The sequence below is a fragment of the Pituophis catenifer genome, unplaced genomic scaffold, assembly GCF_029215685.1.
Source record: "Pituophis catenifer annectens isolate HBS135680 unplaced genomic scaffold, rPitCat1.0.hap2 SCAF_2, whole genome shotgun sequence".
Lineage (NCBI taxonomy): Eukaryota > Metazoa > Chordata > Lepidosauria > Squamata > Colubridae > Pituophis > Pituophis catenifer.
In genome coordinates this window covers 42,059,569-42,082,539 of record NW_027256882.1, presented here as the reverse complement: position 1 = coordinate 42,082,539, position 22,971 = coordinate 42,059,569, and the positions used below count along the sequence as shown (strand labels likewise).

At 42.3% G+C, this 22,971-nt stretch overlaps 1 protein-coding gene across 3 annotated transcripts; it reads left to right on the top strand.

Moving 5' to 3' along the window:
• The first annotated feature begins 12,269 nt into the window (after window positions 1–12,269).
• Window positions 12,270–22,733, top strand: LOC139312166 (zinc finger protein CKR1-like). 3 transcript variants are annotated; one of them, XR_011599978.1, is made up of 3 exons: window positions 12,270–12,357; window positions 19,011–21,465; window positions 22,289–22,733. XR_011599978.1 is itself a non-coding variant. In XM_070936733.1 (2 exons), the coding sequence occupies exons 1-2, from the start codon at window positions 12,270–12,272 to the stop codon at window positions 20,537–20,539; spliced, it is 1,617 nt and encodes a 538-aa protein (XP_070792834.1). In that variant the 3' UTR covers window positions 20,540–22,141. The 3 variants fall into 3 exon arrangements, 1 of the variants encoding a protein (XP_070792834.1); XR_011599977.1 differs by lacking the exon at window positions 22,289–22,733 and adding an exon at window positions 22,035–22,141 and having other exon boundaries at window positions 19,011–21,997; XM_070936733.1 differs by lacking the exon at window positions 22,289–22,733 and having other exon boundaries at window positions 19,011–22,141.
• Window positions 22,734–22,971: the final 238 nt, after the last annotated feature.

Genomic DNA, 22,971 nt, shown 5'->3' with positions numbered 1-22,971 from the left:
TGAGTATTTTCCTTGTAAGGAAAAAATCTGGCATTATCAAGAGAGTCTAATTACTTGATGACATTCCTTGAGCCATTAATCTTTCAGATATTCAGGTTAGGGCTACCATATCTGGGCAGCAGTAAATAAATGTTTCCCATTTAAGAGATGAAAAGAAAGTACAATAAATGCTAGCTGAAGATTATAATTACTGCATCTCCCCAGGCAGTCTGGTTGGATAGGGCAGACTTGATGGGAAAAGCCTAAACTGTTCTAAATGTGTCTTTTATTATGAAAATGAAGTCTGCTTCTGTTCTAGGGACTCACTACCATTGCCATTCTTGGGTTAGGGAAGGGGCAGGGGATCAAAAGGCAACACATCCTGCTTATAATTTGCATGTGTGTATGGGAGAATCCATTTTCATTTTAGAGAATAATTTTTATTTAAACAAGAGTATTGCAAGCGTAAGATTTCTAGGAACTGATTTGCAGATGTTTTTGTTTTTTCTGCCATGTTCTGCTCTCTTAAGCATTTGGAAAGTGGTTGCACATATGTGCACCTACCATACATGTTGCCCAAGAGGCAACTTCCATACTGGCTTAACCTGAGATTTTTAAAGTATCAGAAGCTGACTTTAAGTTTGGATGTCACAAATTCTTGGAGTAGCTTGTTACAGCACATCTATGCGTATTTACTCAGAAGGGATTGTAGAATTGGTCCTAAGGAGTTACCATTGTCCATTGCCACTCTTCTTCTGCTTTCCTGGGTACTTATGACAAGGAGGGGATACTTTATTCATAGGGAGGGAAGCTTTTGTATGAGGGGTGCTGGTTAAGATACTGTTTCTACTCTTTCCCAATGTGAAGGGAAGCAGTCTTTCAAGATTTCACTACTTTATGAAATCTTGGCTGCTGTGCTGTAATTGTTCACAAACTCTTTGCCTAGTCTCTTTTGGACAGTGACACCAGGGTTCTGTTGAATCTTTTGTGCAGTGGTCACTTCTAGTCTGCCTAGCCTCTTGAGTTGTTTCAGTTGGAACAACAGGGTAGTCCCTTGCAACCTTTTCCAATATCTAATTTGTGATGAGCTCTGTTGGCTCTTGTATTTTTATCCCCATCTGTTTTCCTGCAGCTGCCAGTTTTTAATTAGCACAAAAAGCAGGCACCATACAAAAATAGCCATGTTTTTTTGGTAGAAATGTGAATTCTCTGTCCAAAATACCTATACAGCTATTACCACAATGGCACAGGGAAAGTTGTACAAATAACCAGTCAATCCTAAATCAGCAGCATTCATACCTAAACACTATTGGCAATTTCATCATCATCTCAAAAAAAAACAAAAAGCATAAACAAATCCTTCAAATAAGAATATTGAATATAATCCCATTTTTTCAGTATTTTGATATTTACCCCCACATTCCCATTTACTGGGCCATTGATTTCAATACACAAAACCCAAAAGAGATGTTTATGTTGACAAGAGGGTACAAATCAGATCAAAGGGGAGGTCACTCAAATGAAAATTGTGTCCTGGGGTTCTAAGGGTCTTTAAAATGTTCTGCCATGGCTATGCTGGCAGGGAATTCTGGGTGTTGTTCTAGTACTAACTCACATGGAAGCCACCAAGTTGAAGAAAGCTAGTGTTGCACTCCTGAGCACAGCTTCTGAATAGGGGCTTGCATTCCATTATGATGGACAGGTTAAACAAGGGGTTGGTTCAACACATCATACCACACCTCTTGATAGCCCAAAACAGCTCAATATGTCTACAGCCATCTTGTAACGTGGGCCCCTCATTTGCTTATTTATATTATTTTTTATTTATTACATTTTTATCTTTTCTATATGCACCAAGAGATGACTTGTATCTTTTCTGCATGCAGTAAATCCGGAGCTTGTTTTCTGGTGGCTTCTATTCAGACAACAGACAGTGAAGTGCTCTGCTACTCATTCGAATTGACCAGGCAGAGCTACTGCAAACATTTGTATATTTTATTTATTTATTTATTTTATTATATTTTTATACCGCCCTTCTCCCGAAGGACTCAGGGCGGTGAACAGCCATAATAAAACAATATACAAGACAAATTTAAAAACCATATTAAAATAATTCAATTTTTGGCCGAATTTAAAATTCCCATTCTAAAACCCTTATAAAACATATTAAAACCCATATTTAAAACCCAATTAAAATTATTGTCCCATCAGATCGGCTTGTTGGAGTAACAGGGTCTTCAGCGCACAACGGAAGGCACGGAGGTCAGGGATCCTTTGTATATCCGGGGGCAATTCGTTCCATAGGGCAGGAGCCCCCACAGAGAAGGCTCTCCCCCTGGGAGTCGCCAGTCGACGTTTGGCCAACGGCACCCTGAGGAGGCTCTCTCTGTGGGAGCATATCGGTCGGTGGGAGTCAGTCAGTGGCAGCAGGCGGTCCTGTAAATATTCAGGCCCTAAGACATGGAGCGCTTTAAAGGTGGTAACCAACACTTTGAAACGCACCCGGAAGACCACCGGGAGCCAGTGCAGCTCGCGCAAGAGAGGTGTTACATGGGAGTGACGAGTCGCCCCCATTATCACTCGCGCAGCCGCATTCTGGACCAGTTGGAGCCTCCGGTACAGTATTATACTGTACTCCAAGTACAGTATAATACTGTACAAGATGGCTATGCATTGGGGAGGAGCGTTGAGTTTGAGTTTACAGTATATAAACCCCTTGAGATAGTTTGTAGGGAGTGAGTGTAGTTTCTTAACAGAATAAACGAGTTGAAAAGCGACCTTGGAGGTCTTCTAGTCTAACTCCCTGCTCAAGTTGGGAAACCCTCTATCATTTTAGACAAAGGGTATATATACATATTTTCTTCCTATGTCCCTTTCTGAACCGCATCCAGGACTGGGACTTGCATGAACGAGCTGAGCCAATCCTGGCTCCGAAGCAGAGCGAGGCTGTGAAGGGCTGCCTCTCCAGAAGTCTCTGCCTTCCTCCGATTCAGTCGGATGGGAACAAAGACAAACCTATGAAATCAAGTCCCCTCCCCCCCTCTCCCCGCTTTGTAAGGCAGCTGAGTCTTTTAGCGAAATCGAGAGCCGGGGAAAGAAAAAAGGAAAGGACAGGAAGACAACCTATCTTCTTTTCGATTTCCGGGCTCTTCTAGGAATCCAAGCACTGTTGATTTCACCCTCGGCAATTTTTCGAGGCATCCGCAGGGAGAGTTGTAATCTCCGTTCTACGGGTGAAAGTTCTCCAAGCATATGATTACAGTAACCTGTGCCTGTGGGAAAAGACCAGGACGCTGTCCTTAAATTTTAGATTCAGATACTAAATTACCGCCCTTCCCAGCACACGCCCTCCAAATGTGCGGGATTGCAATAATTCCTAATAGATGCGCACAATACGAGACTAGGGTGGAGGATAAGAATTGTCTTCCCAACACATCTGGAGGGAATGGATTTGTGTGAGACTGAAACTATGATTGCCTGTACGGCTCTTGGCTGTTCCCAAGGTTTTGCAAGAAACTATAAATTGGATATATCTGGATGTTATTTCTTTCCTGCGCTTTAATAACATTGCTTCTTCCCAAAGGCACATTAGGTATGTGTGTAGGTCTTACTAAATGTTTAAGCATTTATATATTTATAAATATAGTATCTAAACCTTATTTCTATTGTACATCACAAGTAATGAATTTAACTTAATCTCAGTAGACATTGCATTTCAGGTCTACCACCTACTTGATATGATTTGACCTTTCTCTCTCAACAGGTTTTTGGGGCAAAATCTGGTGGCAGATTCTTGATAATCTGTTAATTTTGAAAGAAACAAGATGCAGACTTATTACAATAGAGATGCAGCCCATTCATGCCATTCTCTTTTCTAATGAGCATTACTTTCTATGTTCATCCCCTTCTTCATGGGCCATCTCATGAAGTGTATATCTCACTGTTTCTAAAAGTTTGATTCCAGGACCCTGGAGGTCCCCCAAGACATGCTCAGGTCTATGAAATCAAAGTTATCTGCCAAATATTGAAGATATTTGCAAAAATACTTTTAAAATCTGCCCTATTTAGTATTTTTTACAAAGTGTCAAGAGAGCAAAAAATTAAGAAACATTGGCAACACATTACATGATTTGCAAATAGAAGATCTCACATTCATCGATGCTTTAGATGGATATATGGATATCTTACTAAGGCAGGATCATTCCAGTGAAAGCCTTAAGACCACTGATAAAAATCTCAGAATCAAGCAGCTTTTCCAAGAATATCTTAAGCAAATAATTATCTTGTCGTCACTATTATTCTATCTGACTTACATGTTCTGATTTACATTTTCTGGGGTCAGCATGGAAGCTACCATTTGCTGAACAAAGAAAACTGTTCAAGTAGTAAAGAAACTAAACTGTAAGAAAACAAATTTAATATAGGTAAATATTAAATAATATAGGTAAATTTAAAATATGGAGAATTGGGTTTTTTCTTTCAGTTTTTTCCATTTATTCCCATCCTAATATTTTCCTTCAACATATTTCTTTCATCTTCCAGAAAGGACTCCATCAAACATATGAAGGTACCAGTGGTGAAATCCAAATTTTTTTACTACCGGTTCTGTGGGTGTGGCTTGGTGGGCGTGGTGTGGCTTGGTGGGCATGGCAGGGGAAGGATACTGCAAAATCTCCATTCCCTCCCTGCTCCTGGGGGAAGAATATTGCAAAATTTCCATTCCCACCCCACTCTGGGGCCAGCCAGAGGTAGTATTTGCCAGTTCTCCGAACTACTCAAAATTTCCACTACCGGTTCTACAGAACCTGTCAGAACCTGCTGGATTTCACCCCTGGTAGGTACCCTTAGTTGTGATTGAAGTTTTACAAGTCTGTCCATTTGGGCCTTAATTATTATGCAATCTTGTACAGGAATTAACATTTAATTTAACATTCAGATTAAAATGAGCTAGGCTGTTTGTGGTTTGGTGTGCTGTGGGAATCCTTACATAGTTTTGGAATGTTGTGCAAACTGGACCAATCCCATTAAACCACAATATGATTTAATTGGAGACAGCATATCATATAAAAGCATCAGTTCAGTTTTGTCAACTGGGGTTGTGGTTTTGCATTCTATGTAAACCAGCTACTGTAGTGTATTGCCTGTTAACCTCTAAATTAAAACGTATTGTATATAAAGTCTGGAAGTGAGGAGAAAGTTGGATTACTTTTAAAAGTGTTTTCGTTGGAAGAGTCTATTTCATAATGCATATGAAAATCCAACACTATCCAACATAATGCTTATGAACATCCAACACAAAAATGAGATAGTTATATAAGTGTATTAGAAAAATACATGTACTGGAATAATAATTGCATTAGATGATTATACCTATATAGCTAAAATATGTTATAGCTATTTTTGTTGTATTTTTTCCCCTTAAAACATTTTTATGTGTTTTTTTTTTCTTTGACAATGTATGTATTTGTGTTTTTATTTGGGGGGCTTATCATTTTTCTGTTTCTCTGTCACTTTAAAAACAGCAAAATAAAATAAAGACAAGGCAGAGGAACAAAAAACATTGCTGATGCATGCTGGAAAATTGGGAAAGGTAAGTCAGTGCATGCTCCCTTAATTATAAAAGGGCCTTTGAAATGGGGTTGACTATGTCAAGCTGTAGAATGTCCTTAGAAAAATGGAAATTGCAGAACATCTCATTGTCTTCATGTGAAACCTTTACGGTATACAAGTCAGGAAACCGTACACTGGACAAAATATGGTGAAACAAACTTGTATATTTTAAAAAAAGGGAGAAGTCAGTTGTACAAGGATTTGGTTTCAAAATCTTCATTTAGTCCAGAAAGGGGCAGGGTTGAGGGTGGGACACATGAATTTTTTAAATACTGATTGTGGATTGTGCTAGAGAGGCAGAAGCACCATCAGTTCAGGTATCTGGTTCAGGGTCTTTGCAAATGTTCTTTTCCTGACTGCAGTCAATTACATGGACCCCCATTTTTGATCTGATTTCTCTTTCTCCTTTTCACCAGTGTTTCAAGCCTTTTATCATTCTCTTGGTGGCTACTACTACTCCAACTCCATCATTTACTGGCAGAAAAGAACACCTTGCTACAAGTTCTGAAAAATCATAGCGGGGTTTGGGGTGAACAGCAAGGTGCAGCAGTACCTCCACTGTGTTTGAACTGCTAATAATTTGTAAAGAGGGTGTAGGAACCTGTTAACTCTTTTGCATATTCAAGCAAGTCTGTAGTATAGAGTATGCATGAAGAAATGACATTCTTGTTGCTAGCCTGTTAGGCCTGGAAGCCATCTTTTCAGTTGGGCCTTCAAGCCTGCCACATTTACTACTGTGGGAAACTGGGAGGGGGGATTGTATGGAGCATGGGTGATATATAGTCATAATAACATTCCTTTCTCAGAGAGTCAAGGACATCTTGCCCTGCATCTAGGTGGCTGGAACTGGGAGGCATCTCCAGTTGGGATGGTGCTTTGATTGGGCCATGTGATGGACTTGTGGGTGTTGGGCAGGGTCTTGAACTTTTCTTTGGGTGGGGAAAACCTGGAAGCTTTCAGATTCGGGTTTTCCCAGATGTGCCAATATTACATCTCTAATAAAATTTAACTGTGAGGAAACTCAAGCCTTGGAGTTTTCTTTCGTTGGGGGTGTTACGTTGGAACCCTGATTCATATAGAAAGTATCACTTATCCTTATGACACAGGTTTTCACACTTTATAGATTTTTGTAATAAAATTCAGTTGGTTATTAAAAAAAAGGGGATTTGTGAAAATTAGAGCAGGTGCCAAACAGTACTACATAAACTACATAGACTACATAAAAAGAACCATGGAAACTGACGGAACTAAAATTGAGTTTTAATTTTTTTAAACCCTGCATTCAATAAAAGTAATAAAGACATTATTATTGCAAGAGTCATTTGTATGGAGAATGTGTGCATATATGCATTTTTTTAAAAAAATTGATTTATATGCTGCCCTTCTCCGGAGACTCAGGGCGGCTTACAATGCGCTAAGCAATAGCCTTCATACTTTTGTATATTTTTACGAAGTCAGCTTATTGCCCCCACAGACTGGGTCCTCAATTTACCTACCTTAGAAAGGATAGAAGGCTGAGTCAACCTTGAGCCTGGCAAGATTCGAACTTACTAATTGCAGACAGCTGGAGTTAAATTACAATGCATTAGTCTGCTGAGCTATCCAGGCACCATTTATGTATGTGATCTTGCTATATATTTAGTGTTACATGTAGGAGGGGGATTCTTCCATTTTCCCCACAACAACCCTGTGTGGTAGGTTGGACTGAGAGTTCCACTGATTTCCATGGTGAAGTGAGCACTTGAATTTGGCTTTAATATACCTAATCTAAACAACTTTTATTACACTGGCTAATTCCACATAAATGGGAAAAAATGAATCTGTCATTAAGCAGTAAAAGAAGCCTGTAAATTGACAACTTATATTTTTTTAGATCTGAATTTCACTTCCTTGTATTACTGAATTCATTGCATTTGCAGAAGCACCGTAATATTCAAGCAGTTAATTAACTGGATGTATCTTTTTAATAGTTTGCAATTACCAAAACACTTTCTGGTAAGAAAAGAGTTAAGTCTCTCACAACACACTTAAAACAACATTCACAGACCTCTAAATGAGCAGTTTAAAACGGGAAGTGGGGAATAAAAAACCTCTCTCTCTTTTCAGTGTTTCTTAAGCTTAAGTCCGGGTTACCTCTTTCTCCAGTCTTTTAAGTAATGTTGTTACCACCAGAAAAATATCCAGATGCGGTTGTTATACACCAGCACTTTGGCAGTGGCAATTGCAATTGGATCCTCAATTAATAAACCAGTAATTATAAATTGCTCCATTACTCTCAGTATTCTTCTCCTCCTCCTCTTCCTCCTCCTTGCTTTCCCGCAGGTAAAGGGTCTGCTTTTTGGGTCAATACTCCCAAGATAAATACCCCAGTTTAAGAACTACCACTCTACACAATCAGAAATTCTGCTTTAGAGGTAGTATCAACATATGACTATAATGGACCCTTTTTTGTGGCACTCATTAAGCAAAGTTGGCATTCGTAAAACAGCTGTGGCAGTCATTAAACAAACCAATGGTTTGCTGTGAGTGTGCTTTTGCCAAAACTGAACATGCAAAACCATTGTTAGCACTGTCATAAATGCAGCCGTGCACCCAAAGCATGGTCATGTGACTACAGAGGGGGGCTGACTTTCACAACATCAAATCCTGGTTGTAAGTCCCCTTTTCCAGGTGGGTCATAACTTGAACCAGTCGCTAAGGAACCAGTCGTAAGTTGAAGACCATCTGTATAAGGATGCTGATTCTACAGAGATCTTTCAAAAGGTGTCTCTGTGTCCAAAAAATTAAGATGGCAATGCATTTTAAAAAGGGGCAGGGCCTTGAATGCATCATTGTGGTCACCATCTTGGGGTTTCACCTCTTCCCTGTGGAGATCTTCTGGTTTTTGCACTCAAGTATATATCCAAAAGGGCACCTCTGTATACCTTATCCTTTGGGTGGGCATGGTGTCTATGGGGTATGAGGCTGGCACCACTGTGTGACCCCCTGAGTTTTCATGTGTTTGGGAAATCACATACATGGGATAAAATTTACATCTATTTGCACCTGCTTTATCATCTTTATGTATAGTCTTTTGGGTTCAAAGAAGAAAGAACTGTTGTGCAGTTCATCTGTGGACACGGAGGTGGCTCCGCAGTCCCAGCCCAACAGCGCAGTCTAGCACAATGGGGACACTGAAAGTCCATTGTTGTTAAGAATTGTGAGCCAGCCTGTACAGTATGCCTAAATAGCAATTCTGCTGACATCAGTTTCATTTACTGCCAAGAAAGGATGCTGATTCACAAAAAGCTCTACTGGCAGAGCCCGCTGGACTCCAAAGCCACCACAATTTTAGGCTGGAAAGTGTCACACGCCAAAACTAGGAGGATCAGACGAGGATGGAGTTGCGCTCATCCAGAATTTGAGGGTTCAAGGTATTTGGCCTAAATCCCACCCAATTGATCCCGGTCCGGGCTTCAAATCCTTCCAGACCCCCGACGGGGACTCATCTTTCGGGGGTCCCCGATGTGGGCTGTGCCCGCCAGAGGGCTCCTCTTCCTGTTTAGAAGGGGAAGCTGCTCCTTTCTCGGCCGTGGCCGCCGCTCGGCAGCCCCACTTACAGAGGCGGAGTTTCGCGATTCAGTCGCCGCTGCACATCCGGATTAATTTTAAGTGCTTGCTGCTGTGTCCGCTGCCGATCCCCCCCCCCTGCAATAGAGGGACTCCCTCCCTCCCCGCCCCACCTGCAAACTTGCTGGAGCTGCACACCACAGGCCGATTGCAGGTGATTCAAGGCAAATCCTGGAGGAGGGGGTGGGGCCGTCGCCATCCGGGCCTGGAGGATTTTTTTTATTTTTTTTTTGCAGGGATTGGCCCCGATGCCCCTCGCCTCGGGTGTTTTGTGTGTGTGTGTGTGTGTGTGGAATGGGTAGGAGTGGGGGGAGTCATTGATCGAAATAAAATCAATGCCGTGGTAGGAGGATTTGGAAAGAGGAGAGGAGCCCCAATTGAGTATCGGTGGGACGTTCTTGGGCTGCAGGGTGTGTGTGTGTGTGTGTGAGATCGGGGTGAGGGGCTTGTGTGTATGTGTGTGACATGGGCCCTTGAGGCGGGTAGCGGAGAAAGAGCTGCATTTAAAGAGGGGATATTTCATTTTCTGTCCTTTTTAAAGCAAAGATCAAATCTCACCAGGCTCAAGGTTGACTCAGCCTTCCATCCTTCCGAGGTGGGTAAAATGAGGACCCAGATTGTTGGGGGGCAATATGCTATTTAGTATAGTGTCGATTGTTGTAAGCTGCCCAGAGTCCTCGGAGAGTGGGCGACATAGAAATATGATTAATAAAAAATTAATAAAATAATAAAAAAGAGTCAATCACTGCAATGGATTGCCGCCCCCTCCCCCTACCTGATTCAAGACGTTTTAGGCATAGGCCGATCAGATTTGGGGGCCAGTTTGCTGCTCCCGGATGGGGTCATAGGTTGCTGTGGCATACACATCCCAAATTAATTTTAGGGGCGTCTGTATTCTAAGTAGCCTCTTGATTAAGGAGCAGGTGGCATATTTCAATGTATATTCAGTAGCAGAGGTTATTTTATTATGCGATTGGGGGAAAAACCCACAGCATTGGCCTGTTTTTGATCTATAGTAATAGTATCCTGAATATACAAAAGTGCAAAGGTATTGCATTTGCTTCTTCCCTTGTTATCTTCCTGCCACTTCTGGGGATGTCCTTCTCCTGTATTGAGATATTGAGTCTTGCCACCTAAATCTCCTGGGTGGTTGATCAAATCAATAAACTGACCTGAAATGATTATCGATAATGTTGTGTACATTTGATTTGTTGATGAAATGATACAGTTACACTTGCACAGATCTGCGATAAAAATGACAGCATCACTGCAATGTTGAAGAAGCTGAGTGTGTTAAAAGGCTATGATTGGGACAAATGACCACAGTAAGGTGTGGTCATTTAAATAAAACACCTTTTGTGTTTAAATAATAATAGAAGCCTTGCAAAGAATTGTATTTCTGTGTGTACTTATCTGGAGGTTAAGTATAGCTGGATTCAATAGGACTAATCCCTGAACAGATCTGCATACAGAATGGCTTAAAATTTCCTTCCAGGGCTGAATGAATTTCTTTCTTTTTAAATGTATTTTTTAGCTCCTTTGCAAAACTACAGTTTTCTCACAGTAGCTTATGATACAAAGGCAGACCTATTCAGTACCAAGAGGATTATAAAACAGCCCAGACATACAATTTCAAAGTCAGAATGCCTGTGTAGATTTTGTCTCTTTCCAACCTGATTCAGAGCATGTAAGATTGAGCAAGCTAAATTTACCCATTATTTAGTACTGGATCAGGACTTGCTGCGGTGCTGGGATTGAACTTTGATATGAGAGAATTTAAGTTCAGAGCACGGCATTGCTTAGGAACCTGCTGACTGCAGTCGGACAGGCGATTTGCTAAAAAGTCTCACAAAGCCAGCCTCTTTGCTGCAGGGGGTTGCAGGAAGGACAGAAGGATAGTTCAAAATAGCCATCAGATTCACATATATTGTTAGCGGAGCACTTTTTCTTCCTGGAGGGAGGTGAAGATTCTGCTGCTTCTGGACCATTAGGTAGATCTAAAAAATATATGTATATATTTTTAAGCTGCCTCTGAGGGGCGAGAGATGAAATAAGCCAAGCTGGAAAAAGAAAGCTGTGGTGAATGTTAAAAAAAAACCCTGCAAATATCACTAGCTGTAGTCCCAGTGGAATGAGTTTGCTTCAGTCCCTGCCAGTTTCTTGGCATTATTTTTTCAGAAATAGTTTGCTCCCTTTCCTGCCTTCCTCCTACTGTTGAGAGGGAGGGACTGGCCCAAGGTCACCCAGATATCTTTGTGCCTAAGCTAGCACCAGAACTTATGGTCTCTTGCTTTGTAGTTTAGTGCCTTAACCACTACACTAAACTGCTTAAGGAAATTGAGAGGGTTGAGGAAGCTTCCCCTCTTTTGGAAAAGTCTGGCAGATCCTGCTTTTGCAAAAAATGCTGAGGATTCTTGGAAGTCTTCCCCACTCCCCTCCCCCCCAATATCCGTGGAAGACTAACACCCAGGGTCTCTTTCTGAGAGAGGAAAACACAGTTATGGAATCACTGTAAGCCTATCATGTAAAAGTCCTTAAAGGCCTGTGAAGCCTTTTCTGTATTGAAACTGGAAGCCATGGAAACCAAGAGCAGCGGCCTGGTCCCCAGATGCCTGCAAGAGTCTGGTGCATGAAAAGCACTTCAAATGGGCTTTTGCCCTGGGGCCTTGTATAGGAAATTCTGCTTCTGGTTGTAAGGGGAAGCTCTCTTTCTCTGTGTATTTATGATTATGAGTTTTATTGGCATGGAGAGGCAATTACTCCTTCTGTCCTGCCCCAAACTCCCTCTGTGGTAGGGCAGCTGTTGCTGTTTTAAGTGGCTACCGCAGTACATTATTGTTCCCCTTTGGGTTTTTTTTTTTAAAATCAAGCAAGCTGGAAGCAGATAAAATATTGCTTTATGCTTATGGAATATTTTGTTAACATTGATTGAATAAGATGAAATGATGCAGCTGGGCTGCAAAATACGATGGGAGGGCTCCAAGTTAGGGAAGTCTACTTCAGTGAAATCCATTGCATTTAATTTGTTTTTTGACAGGTGCTGGTAAGCCTCTGAGAACACTATTTGTGTCATGGAGCCATGGGTGTATCTAGACCAGCGTCAGAAGGCTCTGTATCGAGATGTTATGCAAGAAAGCTATGAGACACTAATGTCTCTTGGTAAGAATACACTTTCCCTTTTCTTCTATTTTGGAATCACTGTTCTGTTTGCTCATATTTGTATTTGATTTCTTAGGTCTAATAAAGACAGTCTTTTGTCATCTGTGAGACATGCAAGGAAAGGGCTGAATCTTCTCACTTTCTTACGACAAAGGAGTATGGATCTCCCTAAGGAAATATTTGAATAAACAATCTCTCTTACCTCTTCCCCACCACATCCAGATCTCTACTCAATATAAAGTGAGCTGGGCATTATTATATTTAGTCTCATAAGGATGTTACAAGAATAAAAGGCATGAGTAGAAAACATTTGGGATTTGGTAGAGGCCCTAATATCATGCCTCAGGCTGAATGTTGTTTCATTTGATGTCCGGATTCTGCAGAAGGAAGTGTGACTTATACTGCTTTGGCATTGAGAGAGTGATGTAAGACAGGGGTCCCCAACCCCCCAGGCCGCAGCCTGTTTGGAACCAGGATGCGGAAATGGTGGGTGAGTGTGTGCACATGAAGCTGCACTTGTGAAAGTGGTGCGTGTACACGCATGAAACCATTCCCTCCCCAGTCCGCTGAACTGGAAAGGTTGGAGATTGCTGATGTAAGAGATCATTTCCATCTCTTTTGCAGTTGGAAAAGTGATGATTGATCCAATGGATATCATAGTAATACATTAAAGTGCTGTATTGAAGTTCTTCTTAAGCTTTCTCAGATATGAAGGCAAATATATGTGTCCCAGAATAATGTTGCATGATCCAATCTGGGTTGGTCACTGGGATCAGAGGTTGTCTTCTGAGGTTTCGGACTCGTGCTGGAGCCCATCCTCAGGGAACTTCTTTCTACCAGAATGTGTCTTTCTTAGATATGTTTAAGAAGCATACTGATTTTATTTAGCTCAATGTTCTAAATAGGAATGATTTGGTTGATAGGGATTGTGCTCTGGCTTATGAGGTGGACTTATGAGGTGGAGGAAAGATAAACAGTTTATGTCCTGTATCACCATTTGTGATCTTAGGTATAATGATTGATTGGAACATGTAGATTCCCAGATCCCTGAAGAGTAAACAATCTGGTTGAAGGGAAACAAGTGCACATGCTTTCCAAAAGAATCAATATCAGATTTCTTAACCATCAGCACAGCTAAGGTTTAATTGAACAGAGAGCTCAGTTTTGAAGTGATTTTCAGACAGATTTTTTTCCCCAGTCTTGTTTGAGGCTTTGGCCAGAATTCAGGGTACTTTTTTGGGGATACATAAAGCATTGTGTACATCATTGCATCTTAGGATAGACATGCTGAACAGGCTTTACTCCAAACACTTCACAGACTTGTTGAGCTAGAAATCCAAGTCCAAAATGTGTACATTGTCTCTGCACTATTGGTTTGATTTACTAGCGGATAGTGTAGGAAGAGTAAAGAATTCATACCTTTCATGACTCAAACTTGGAACTTGTTAGCTCTTTACATTTCATAGTCCTTCTACCCACCACTTGGATCATCTTCCTCACTGTGTTGGTCTTCAGATATGATCATGCTGGCTGAGGAATGATGAAATATTTGCTGTGATACCTACCATGGACTTCTGTCATTATGTCAAGATGCAAGTAGGAAGAGTTACAATTTGCATCTTGATGTCACAAGGTCTGTTTTGTCCTTGTAATTTGCATTAGATGCCTATGAATCCCAGCATTCTTTGGATGCCTTGTTGGAGGAGATATCTGATGCTTCCATGTGTCCAATGAATATGGCAATAGCAAGCAAGTTGTGTGAGGCTATGGCGCTGGAGACAGTAGAGTATGTCTCTATATGGAACTCCATATTGACTGATCTTTGCTCATTTCAATGAGAAAGTGGCAAAGACAGAATAGAAAAGATGATTGTGACCACTTCCATTGATTCAGAACGTACTACTATGGTATTAACTTTTCTAATGAAGCTGCTTAATGAAGCTGCACAGTTCAGTAACTTCCTTGAATATTACTAGCATGTTCTGGTCCTGCCTCATAATCCTGTCTCTTCTGCATAATCTGCAGTTAGTAAAATAAAAAGTGTACTCTTTGACAAGGCAATGTTGGCCATGTGTGGTTGTATCATTCCAAATGCAAGATTCTAGATAATGTAGCTGCAATTGTCAAGTTTTTGAGTGGAAAGGAAGGAGGTTGAGGAACTTAATTGTTTGGGGTTAGCTCATCCTCTGCCTGGTTATTCTAGAGTTGAGATGAGTTGTTCCAAAAGCTAAATGGATTTTGGTTCCCTTCATTCGACTCCCATCAAATATTTCATTTTACAGAGATCAAGACAGTTTTCTGGATTCCAATCACACAATCTCTCTCATTATAGCCTTGGAAACTTCTAATCTTGTTCTGTACAAGTTTCACATCTGCAAATACTACCCTGTTTCCCCCAAAATAAGACATCCCCTGATAATAAGCCCAATCAGGCTTTTGAGAACACGGCAATAAGGCCAAGCGCTTATTTCAGGGTTCAAAAAAATATAAGATTGGGTCTTATTTTTGGGGAAACACGGTAGAATATTGGATTGCAATTTCAGACTGGACGAAAATTTCTTGCAAGATCTACATAAATGTAAATCGGATATTATAGATCATATAGATTTGAACAACCCATCCAAGTGAAGCTTCTTCCTGTCTTTACAGTTCAGATTCCACTTTCTTTACTTGGAAGTAACAAACAAACAAACAATGTTTGGGTTAGCAACTGTAATTGATGTTCAGCCAAAACAAAGATGGAATTGAAATCCCATATCACTGGTTTCTGTATTTGTTTGATTTATACCGCACCTTTCTACTCAAGCCCATTCATTCAAGAGGGCTAAGGAACTGTATATGTTAGAAATCAAAAATAATTTTTAACTCAAACTCTCTCAAACGTAATTTCTTTAGCATTTTGTAGGCAGAGTGTACAAAATAGGATAGAACTTTCTTTTAGAAAGGGGAAAAATGTGAGCACTGATGTGAAGGAATCAAAAGCTAGGCCAAATTATCCTAGATCCGTGATGGCGAACCTATGGCATGGGTGCCACAGGTGACACGTGGAGCCATATCGGTGGGCACACGAGCTCAGCTCCGGCACACATGCATGCGCTGGCCAGCTGATTTTTGGGCCTTCTGGGGCCACCAGAAGTCAGGAAACACACTGTTTCCGGCCTCTGGAGGGCCTCTGACGGGGTGGGGAAGGCCGTTTTTGCCCTCCCCAGGCTCCTAGAAAGGCTCTGGAGCCTGGGGAGAGCAAAAAATGGACCTACCAGGCCCACCGTGCCATCACGTGCCAAAAGCGGGGAGAGCACGGGGGGGGCATAGAATTATGGATGTGGGCACGCGTGTGTGTGACCCCACCACGCTCCCCCCACTTTTGGCCCGTGATAGCAAAAAGGTTAGCCATCCCTGTCCTAGATGGTCGAGGGACTAGTTTTTTCTCAACATGGTACCCTCCAGATAGCCTATATCAGTGTTGGCGAACCTTTTCGGCACCAAGTGCCGAAACAGGAGCATGCGTGGGCACACGGAGGAACACGTGGTGACTGTGACTTTATGGCAGATTCATTCATGGTTAAAAAAAACTACCATGATTTACTCAATTAACCTTGAACCAGAAGCTGGATATTGACAACACACTAAGGCAGAAATCTGATTGGTTAGTTGTGAGTTAACCAGATTTTCCACTTAAAAGCTGTCTGGAAGTGGAGTGGATTTTAACTTTCTAGTGTATTGGTTTTCATGCAGATTTTAATAATGATTTTTGTCTCAATGAGATATGCAAGTCACTGAATTTTTTTTTATCACTCAGTGAATTTCTGTTGAGTACTTATCCACTAACCTAAGCATTCTTTACTTAGCTTTACCCAGAGAAGTAGAGCTATTCCTTGGGTGTTGAAAGCTACAGAAAAAAGATAAGTCATTTAACCCTTTATGGGAAAGTCTTGGCTGGAGCTTGTTGGATTGGAGTCAGTGAGCTTCTCTTACGATGGCATTGTCACACTCACAGGCAGTCACACAGGCTAGCCTTATGGTCCCTCACTCACGTACTAACAGTCCAACATCCTCTGTCTGATTCAGGCGACATTTTTGACCTTTTGTTTCCCTTAACGACTGGGTTCCTTCTTATCTACCTCCCTGAAGGAATCTTTTAGACCAGGGGTCTCCAACCTTGGCAACTTTAAGCCTGGAGGACTTCAACTCCCAGAATTCCCCAGCCAACGAGCTAAAGTTGCCAAGGTTGCAGACCAGAGATGGTATTCAGCAGGTTCTGACCAGTTCTGGAGAACCGGTAGCGGAAATTTTGAGTAGTTTGGAGAACCGGTAAATACCACCTCTGATTGGCCCCGCCCACATCTATTGTTTCTGTGCCTCCCGAGTCCCAACTGATCGGGAGGAAATGGGGATTTTGCAGTATCCTTCCCCTGGAGTGGGGTGGGAATGGAGATTTTATAGTATCCTTCCCCTGCCACGCCCACCAAGCCATGCCACGCCCACCAAGCCACGTCCACAGAACTGGTAGTAAAAAAAATTGAATCCCACCACTGTTGCATCCCACTAAAATCCTGTTTTAGACAAAGATTCCTGGCTTTTTATCCTCTCTGTTTATCCTCTCAGGCATCTGCTTCATTTTTTGTGTGTGTGTCAACCTAGTCTCACAATATGAAAGCAAGTTTCTCATTGTAGTTGAATGCTGGGCTCATTTCTGAAAAGTCAGGCTTGTTTCCTTTAGACCAGGGGTCTCCAAACCTGGGAACTTTAAGACTTGTGAACTTCAACTCCCAGAATTCCCCAGCCAGCAAGTCCACAAGTCTTAAAGTTTCCAAGTTTGGAGACCCCTGCTTTAGACCAACTATAGCTACTTAAAGTCCTGTGGATTTCAACTCCCAGAATTCCTGAGCCAGCATAGAATTCTGCTTTAGATGTGCAAAGATTTTGATTCTCCACCCCCCCCATCAAAAAAACAAAGTTTAAATGCTTGGGATCATCTCAGGTGTCCTTTGTAAAAAGCCATACAAGTTTTGGAAAACTTGTCCAGGTGGGACAGGCTACTCAAAAGCTCTTGCATCCCACCCCTGTATCCTCCCTCCCTCTCTGAGTTTTGACTCCTCCCATTTCCTCTGTGGGAGGGTTTTTTTTTTTAATCTGGTGGGCTCCACCCATTAGACAAATAGCCATTCCCAAGCCTAAAGGCCCTTCAGTCTTTCCTTGGCTGTCTTCCTGGAGGAGAGAGAGGAGAATAAGGCCTCGTCTAATGGCAGAGAGAAGGAGAGCAAGAATAGCTGCCCAGGAAGATCTCTTCCAGCTGCTTACTAATCCTGGTTAGTATCCCTGGTCAATGAAAAAAAGATGAGAAGTAGGACAGGTGGGAGAGCTGAGGTGTTCCTTTTTCTTGGAAAGGCTATGGTATTTCATGATTTTCTGCCTGGACTTTACCTTTCTGCATCCTCTTAGCTGCATTCTACTCCAGTTCTGTGTTGTTAGCTGCACTTATGTCCCCAAATGGATGTCCTAGTCTGAAATTACCTTCCCTGTGCCCTGCCCCTTCCATCTTCCTTGTATGTTTTACCTTTCTTTTTCCAGGAGCCCTGTGGACTTCAACTCCCAGAATTCCTGAGTCAGCCAGCATGAAGTCTACAGGTTGTAAGGGGGCCATATTTCCACACCCCTGATGTTAAGCATTCATCCTTGGAGTTTGGCCAACCCTATTTCCTTCTCAGTTCATTTTCCCAATTCTTTTTCTCTTTGCAAACCTCATATCGGCCACCTGGTTTCAAGCCTTTTTAATTCCTTTAGCCTTTAGACTCAGAGTATCCCAAGAAGTTGGACTGTGATTCTTAATCTGTTTGGTGTATCTGCTGCTTGGTGGGAATGGATTAGAGATGATGGAAATTTTACTTTTACTCAGAGGATCCAGGAAAAACATTCCCTATGCAGTGAAATTTGTTTTCTTCTTAAATAAAGGATAAAAGGTGAGAGGCAGGATATAATTGTAATTGTAATCTCTAATTGGTAGCTATTGTAATTAGGGATTAGGCTAGTTGGCCCATTTAAACATTGGAATGGTGCTCCATTCTTATGGTAATCTCCTCTAATTTAGCACCCTCTACTGCATTAGGCTATAACAGCAGTAATACATTCACTCGTTTGGGAGAACTGCTAATTATATGATAGAAATTGTGGTTTGACACATGTGAAGAGCTGGGGTTGGGGAAGGCTGTGAATACATTTGACAAATTCACTTAGCTTGTTTATTTAAAATATTTACATAGCCCCTTTTCTTTTTTTTTTTGCTGCTCCTAAAGCACTATTAAATCAGTACATAATAAGCAAAAGTGAAAATAAAATTACTTTGCTTTTGCAAATTTCAAACCGTTGTTGCATGGGTGGAGAAGTAAAGGTCCTCTATAGCCTTATTTTAAATATTATGACTTATTAATTTTTAGGTATATGCATTCCTTTCAGAAGTAGTGAAGTCACTTATAAAGAAACATTAGAACAAATAAGATAATGTAAACAGCTTTTAAAAAAATGAAGTGATACTTATGACATTTGCCAGGAATTTAAATATTTCAGTGTTGAAACACCAAATCAAAAGAGTTGGAATAACATGGGCTGGGTGTGATGTTGGCCAGGAGTTTAACTTTTTGCCTTTGTCTTAGCAGCTAATCAACTGCTAAACAACAGTAACCACGATGATGAGGATGACGATGAGGATGACGAAGAAGAGCATGAAGGCATGGAAGAATTGCGGCCAGGTACCTCTCAAAGTGCGCCCAGAAGGGTCAAGCCCTTGACGAGACGGGAAACTCCCAAGCAGCCAAAGATCATTCCAGTGGTGAAGAAGGACAAAGCCACCCAGCGTGGACACGCTTTGAAAAAAAGCCTTGAGAGACGTTGCTCAGATTGTACGAGGACCCTTCATTCCGCCGGCAGAGGGCGGCAGAGGAGTGAAGCCAATGCCGCTCGGGAGAAACCGTTCCAGTGTAGCGACTGTGGGAAATGCTTCATCTGGAGCTCCCACCTAGAGCGCCATCGGCGGATGCACACGGGAGAGAAGCCCTTCAAATGCCTCAACTGTGGGGAAGCCTACAGCCAGAACTTCCACCTCTTGCAGCACAGCTGTGCCCAGCTGATCGAAAAGCCCTTCAAGTGTCCTGAGTGCGGGAAACGCTTTGCCCAGAGCTCAGCCCTGGAGAACCATCAGAAGGGCCATACTGCAGAGAAGCCCCATAAGTGCTCGGACTGTGGGAAATGCTTCATCTGGGCTTCCCATCTGGAGAGGCACCGGCGGGTCCATACCGGAGAGAGGCCTTTCAAGTGCCCTGAGTGTGGAGAGTCGTACAGCCAGAGTGCCCATTTGGCCAAGCACCGGCGTAACCACATGGGCGAGCGCCCTTACAACTGCCCTGCCTGCTGGAGAAGCTTTGCACAGATCTCTGAGCTGGAGGAACACAAGAAGACCCATCTGGGCTGCGAGGACTGTGGCAAGGTCTACCGGAGTCGGCAGACACTGATGCGACACCAGCGGGGACACCACCGCGAGCGCACCCATCTCTGTGAAGAGTGTGGGAAAGGGTTCGTATGGGCCTCCCATCTTGAGCGCCACCGTCGGGTGCACACTGGGGAGCGCCCGTTTCCCTGCCCTATCTGCGGGGAGAAGTTCGCCCAGAAGGTCCACCTCCTTCATCACAACAAGACTCATTCTCATACCCGGCCCTATAAATGTGGAGACTGCGACAAATGCTTTGGGGACAGCTCTGCTTTCCTAGCTCATCAGCGGGGTCACGCCATGGAGAAGAACCACAAGTGCCAGTATTGCTCCAAAAGCTTTGCCTGGAGCTCCCACTTGGAAAGGCATCAACGTATCCACACGGGAGAGAAACCTTACAAATGCCCCAATTGCCCTGAGCACTTTAGCCAGACTTCCCAGCTCTTCAAGCATCAGCGCAGTCACCTAGGCAAGAGGCCCTACAAGTGCAGTGAATGTGGGCGCAGCTTCAGCACCACCCTGGAAGTCCTCATCCATCAGCGGACCCACTTTGGGACCAAGCCCTTCCGGTGCTCCAGCTGTGGGAAGGGGTTCACCCGCCGAGCCAACCTGCTCAAGCATCAAAGGTGCCATGTTAAGGATTCCCCTAAGGAACATTTAATTGAATTGAAATATGAAGGCAATGGGTTCTCCAGTATTTAACAGTTGAAGACCCCTGCAAGAAAAGGCCATTGCCGATGTTCTGAGGTTGTGGAGACTCCAGTTCTTGTTCAGCTCTTGCAACAGGACCTGATGCTATGAACATGGTGGGAGAGAAGAACGTTTTAGGAAATGTCTAGGACAGTGGGAAGTTCACGGAAAAGCCTTGGTGGTGAGGTATGGCTGTCACCAGCATATGAAAGAAGATCTGTCAAGAAGACCAGTAATAACCATGTCCATTGGCGATGAGGATCCTGATTTAAGAGTCCATGCAGATGACTTTATTTCACATTTAGTTGATACTGTACATATCAATGTGCCCCAAGGTTGGGGGAAAAGCTTTATTTACTGTTCATCTTTACGTTCAGTAACCTTGCCTCAGATAGACCAATTCTCTCCCCTCACAATCCCCCCCCCCGTTTTTTTGAAACTCTGGATAATGAAGCTTTAACAAATGCTAAAGACTGACCTCCAGACCTTAATATGCCTGACTGAGACTTTAGTAAATGCTGTGGAAATCTGCATGGGGGCCTGAAAACGAGCATTTCTAAGCCTCTTGAATGTGGAGAAAAAGCTTTATTGACTAAAGAACCTAAACATCTGAGGCTTTGTGTTGGCCAATTGTATTTTAGTGAATACCATAATTAGATGGTACTGTAGTACCTGAATATCTAGAGACTATCTTAATATCAAACTATTCAATTCTTGATACATTGTTGGGGACGGGACGGGACACTACATGGATAAAAACCTTCCCTATTTTTTCTTGGTTCTTAGAATCCTAGCTGTTTAGTTTCTACTTAACTAGTTTGGAGAGAGATTACCTGCACCCAGAAATATTTCGATTTCTTTTCCAGCATTAACTAGAGAAACACTTGACTCTCCTGTAATTATGTGGAGTGTTGGTTTAATGAGTCCCAGTCCACCAGGTAAACTTGGTTTTGGTGCTTTAACCTGGCTGTTCTTGATAGATTGGTCACAGTGGTTCGTTCTTATGCAGGGAAGTGGGATCTGCTTAACCAAGAGAATGGAGGGGGATATCGGTTCATTTGGGTTGAGATGGCCAAAAGGATGGAGGGTAGACAGTAGATAGGTTCCAGAAGAATCCAGATACGGGAACGAGGAACACATTTGTGGATAGTCTATGGATGATGGAAGAAGTCAGAATTTTGAGGTGCCAGCCTTTCGTTTTTTAAGAAAATTAGAAGCTGTTTCAGGCATTGATCCTGGGTCAGCTGCGTAATTTTTGTTTCAGAATTATGGGTGACATGTATGAAGGGCCTATCGAGAAGGTGTTGACAAACAGCACCTTGTGGTTATAAAAAGGAAAGCAACAAGGATACCCAGAAATTTTGGATTGACGCGACTGTAAGGGGAAAAAGAAGCAGAACATTGAACCTAATCTCGAGAAGAGCAGGCTAGAAATATAACGAAAGAGCACAAAAATTCAATGGGAGGGAGGCCGTGCAAAGTTAACCTCTAGCATCTATCCCTGGAGCATGATGTCCCTAGAATTGGGGAGGAGAGATGGAAAAAGGCTTTAGTGAAACCTGAAGAAGCTTGGGGTTTGAGAAAACATGCTTGAGAAGATAGGTGATTGCTGATGGAGGCTATGGAAAGTGAAGGGAGGGGGGATGGGTGGGAGGGGCCACTCTTGAGTTCTGATAGCCAGTGAAGTCTGTAAGGCTATAATGAAAATGGAGGGAGGGTTGTCTTTCCAGTTGCTGAGGTTGTGAATTGTTATTTATCCAGCTGCTGTACTTTCCTCAAATTCTACCTCAGATTTGTGTTCCAGATGATTTAACTGGAAGAATCCATCTTGCCCTTCACACACTATCACATGCTTACTGAAGAGATGCTCACAGAAGACTGGAAGCCTGGCCTTGGAGAGAATTTGGAGTTACTGCAAACATGCTGTGATTCTGCACATCCACAATACTCTTTGAAACACCAAATCAGAGGATTAATATAGATGGATGATGTATTAGTAAAAGGTCTTGTAACCCTGTCTCTTTCTCATCCTATTTGCCTGTGCTTCCCAACCAATTTCCTTTTCTTTACTCTCATGTTTCCTTCAAAAGTTCATTTGCTTTACTGCTTTTGAGGTACCTGTTTGACATGATATGCTTCTCTTGATTTTGCTCTTGTCCTATTCCCCCGGTTTTTTTCTGTCTAAAGCAAACAAGCATTTTTCTGTTTTAGGGCCCCTTTCCCCAACTGACTAATAGAGATGAAAAAGTTTCTAATCTCTGATTTTCTTTGTTGATGGTTAGGAGTAATCAAGTAAAAAAATTGTAGCATTTGTAAGTCTGATTTTTCTACTATGCGCCGTACTGTAGGGTTTTAGTTCTATCATTTCAGCAAGCTTGCTGGATGGTTTTCAGAGGAAATTCTGAAATAGAATGACTATGACATATAGGTATATAAGCCAGCTC

Coding starts and splice junctions, on each gene's coding strand:
- LOC139312166 (XM_070936733.1), top strand. CDS start 12,270: ATGGAGCCATGGGTGTATCTAGACCAGCGTCAGAAGGCTCTGTATCGA. Junction 12,358..19,010: donor TGAGACACTAATGTCTCTTG/GTAAGAATACAC, acceptor TTGTCTTAGCAG/CTAATCAACTGCTAAACAAC.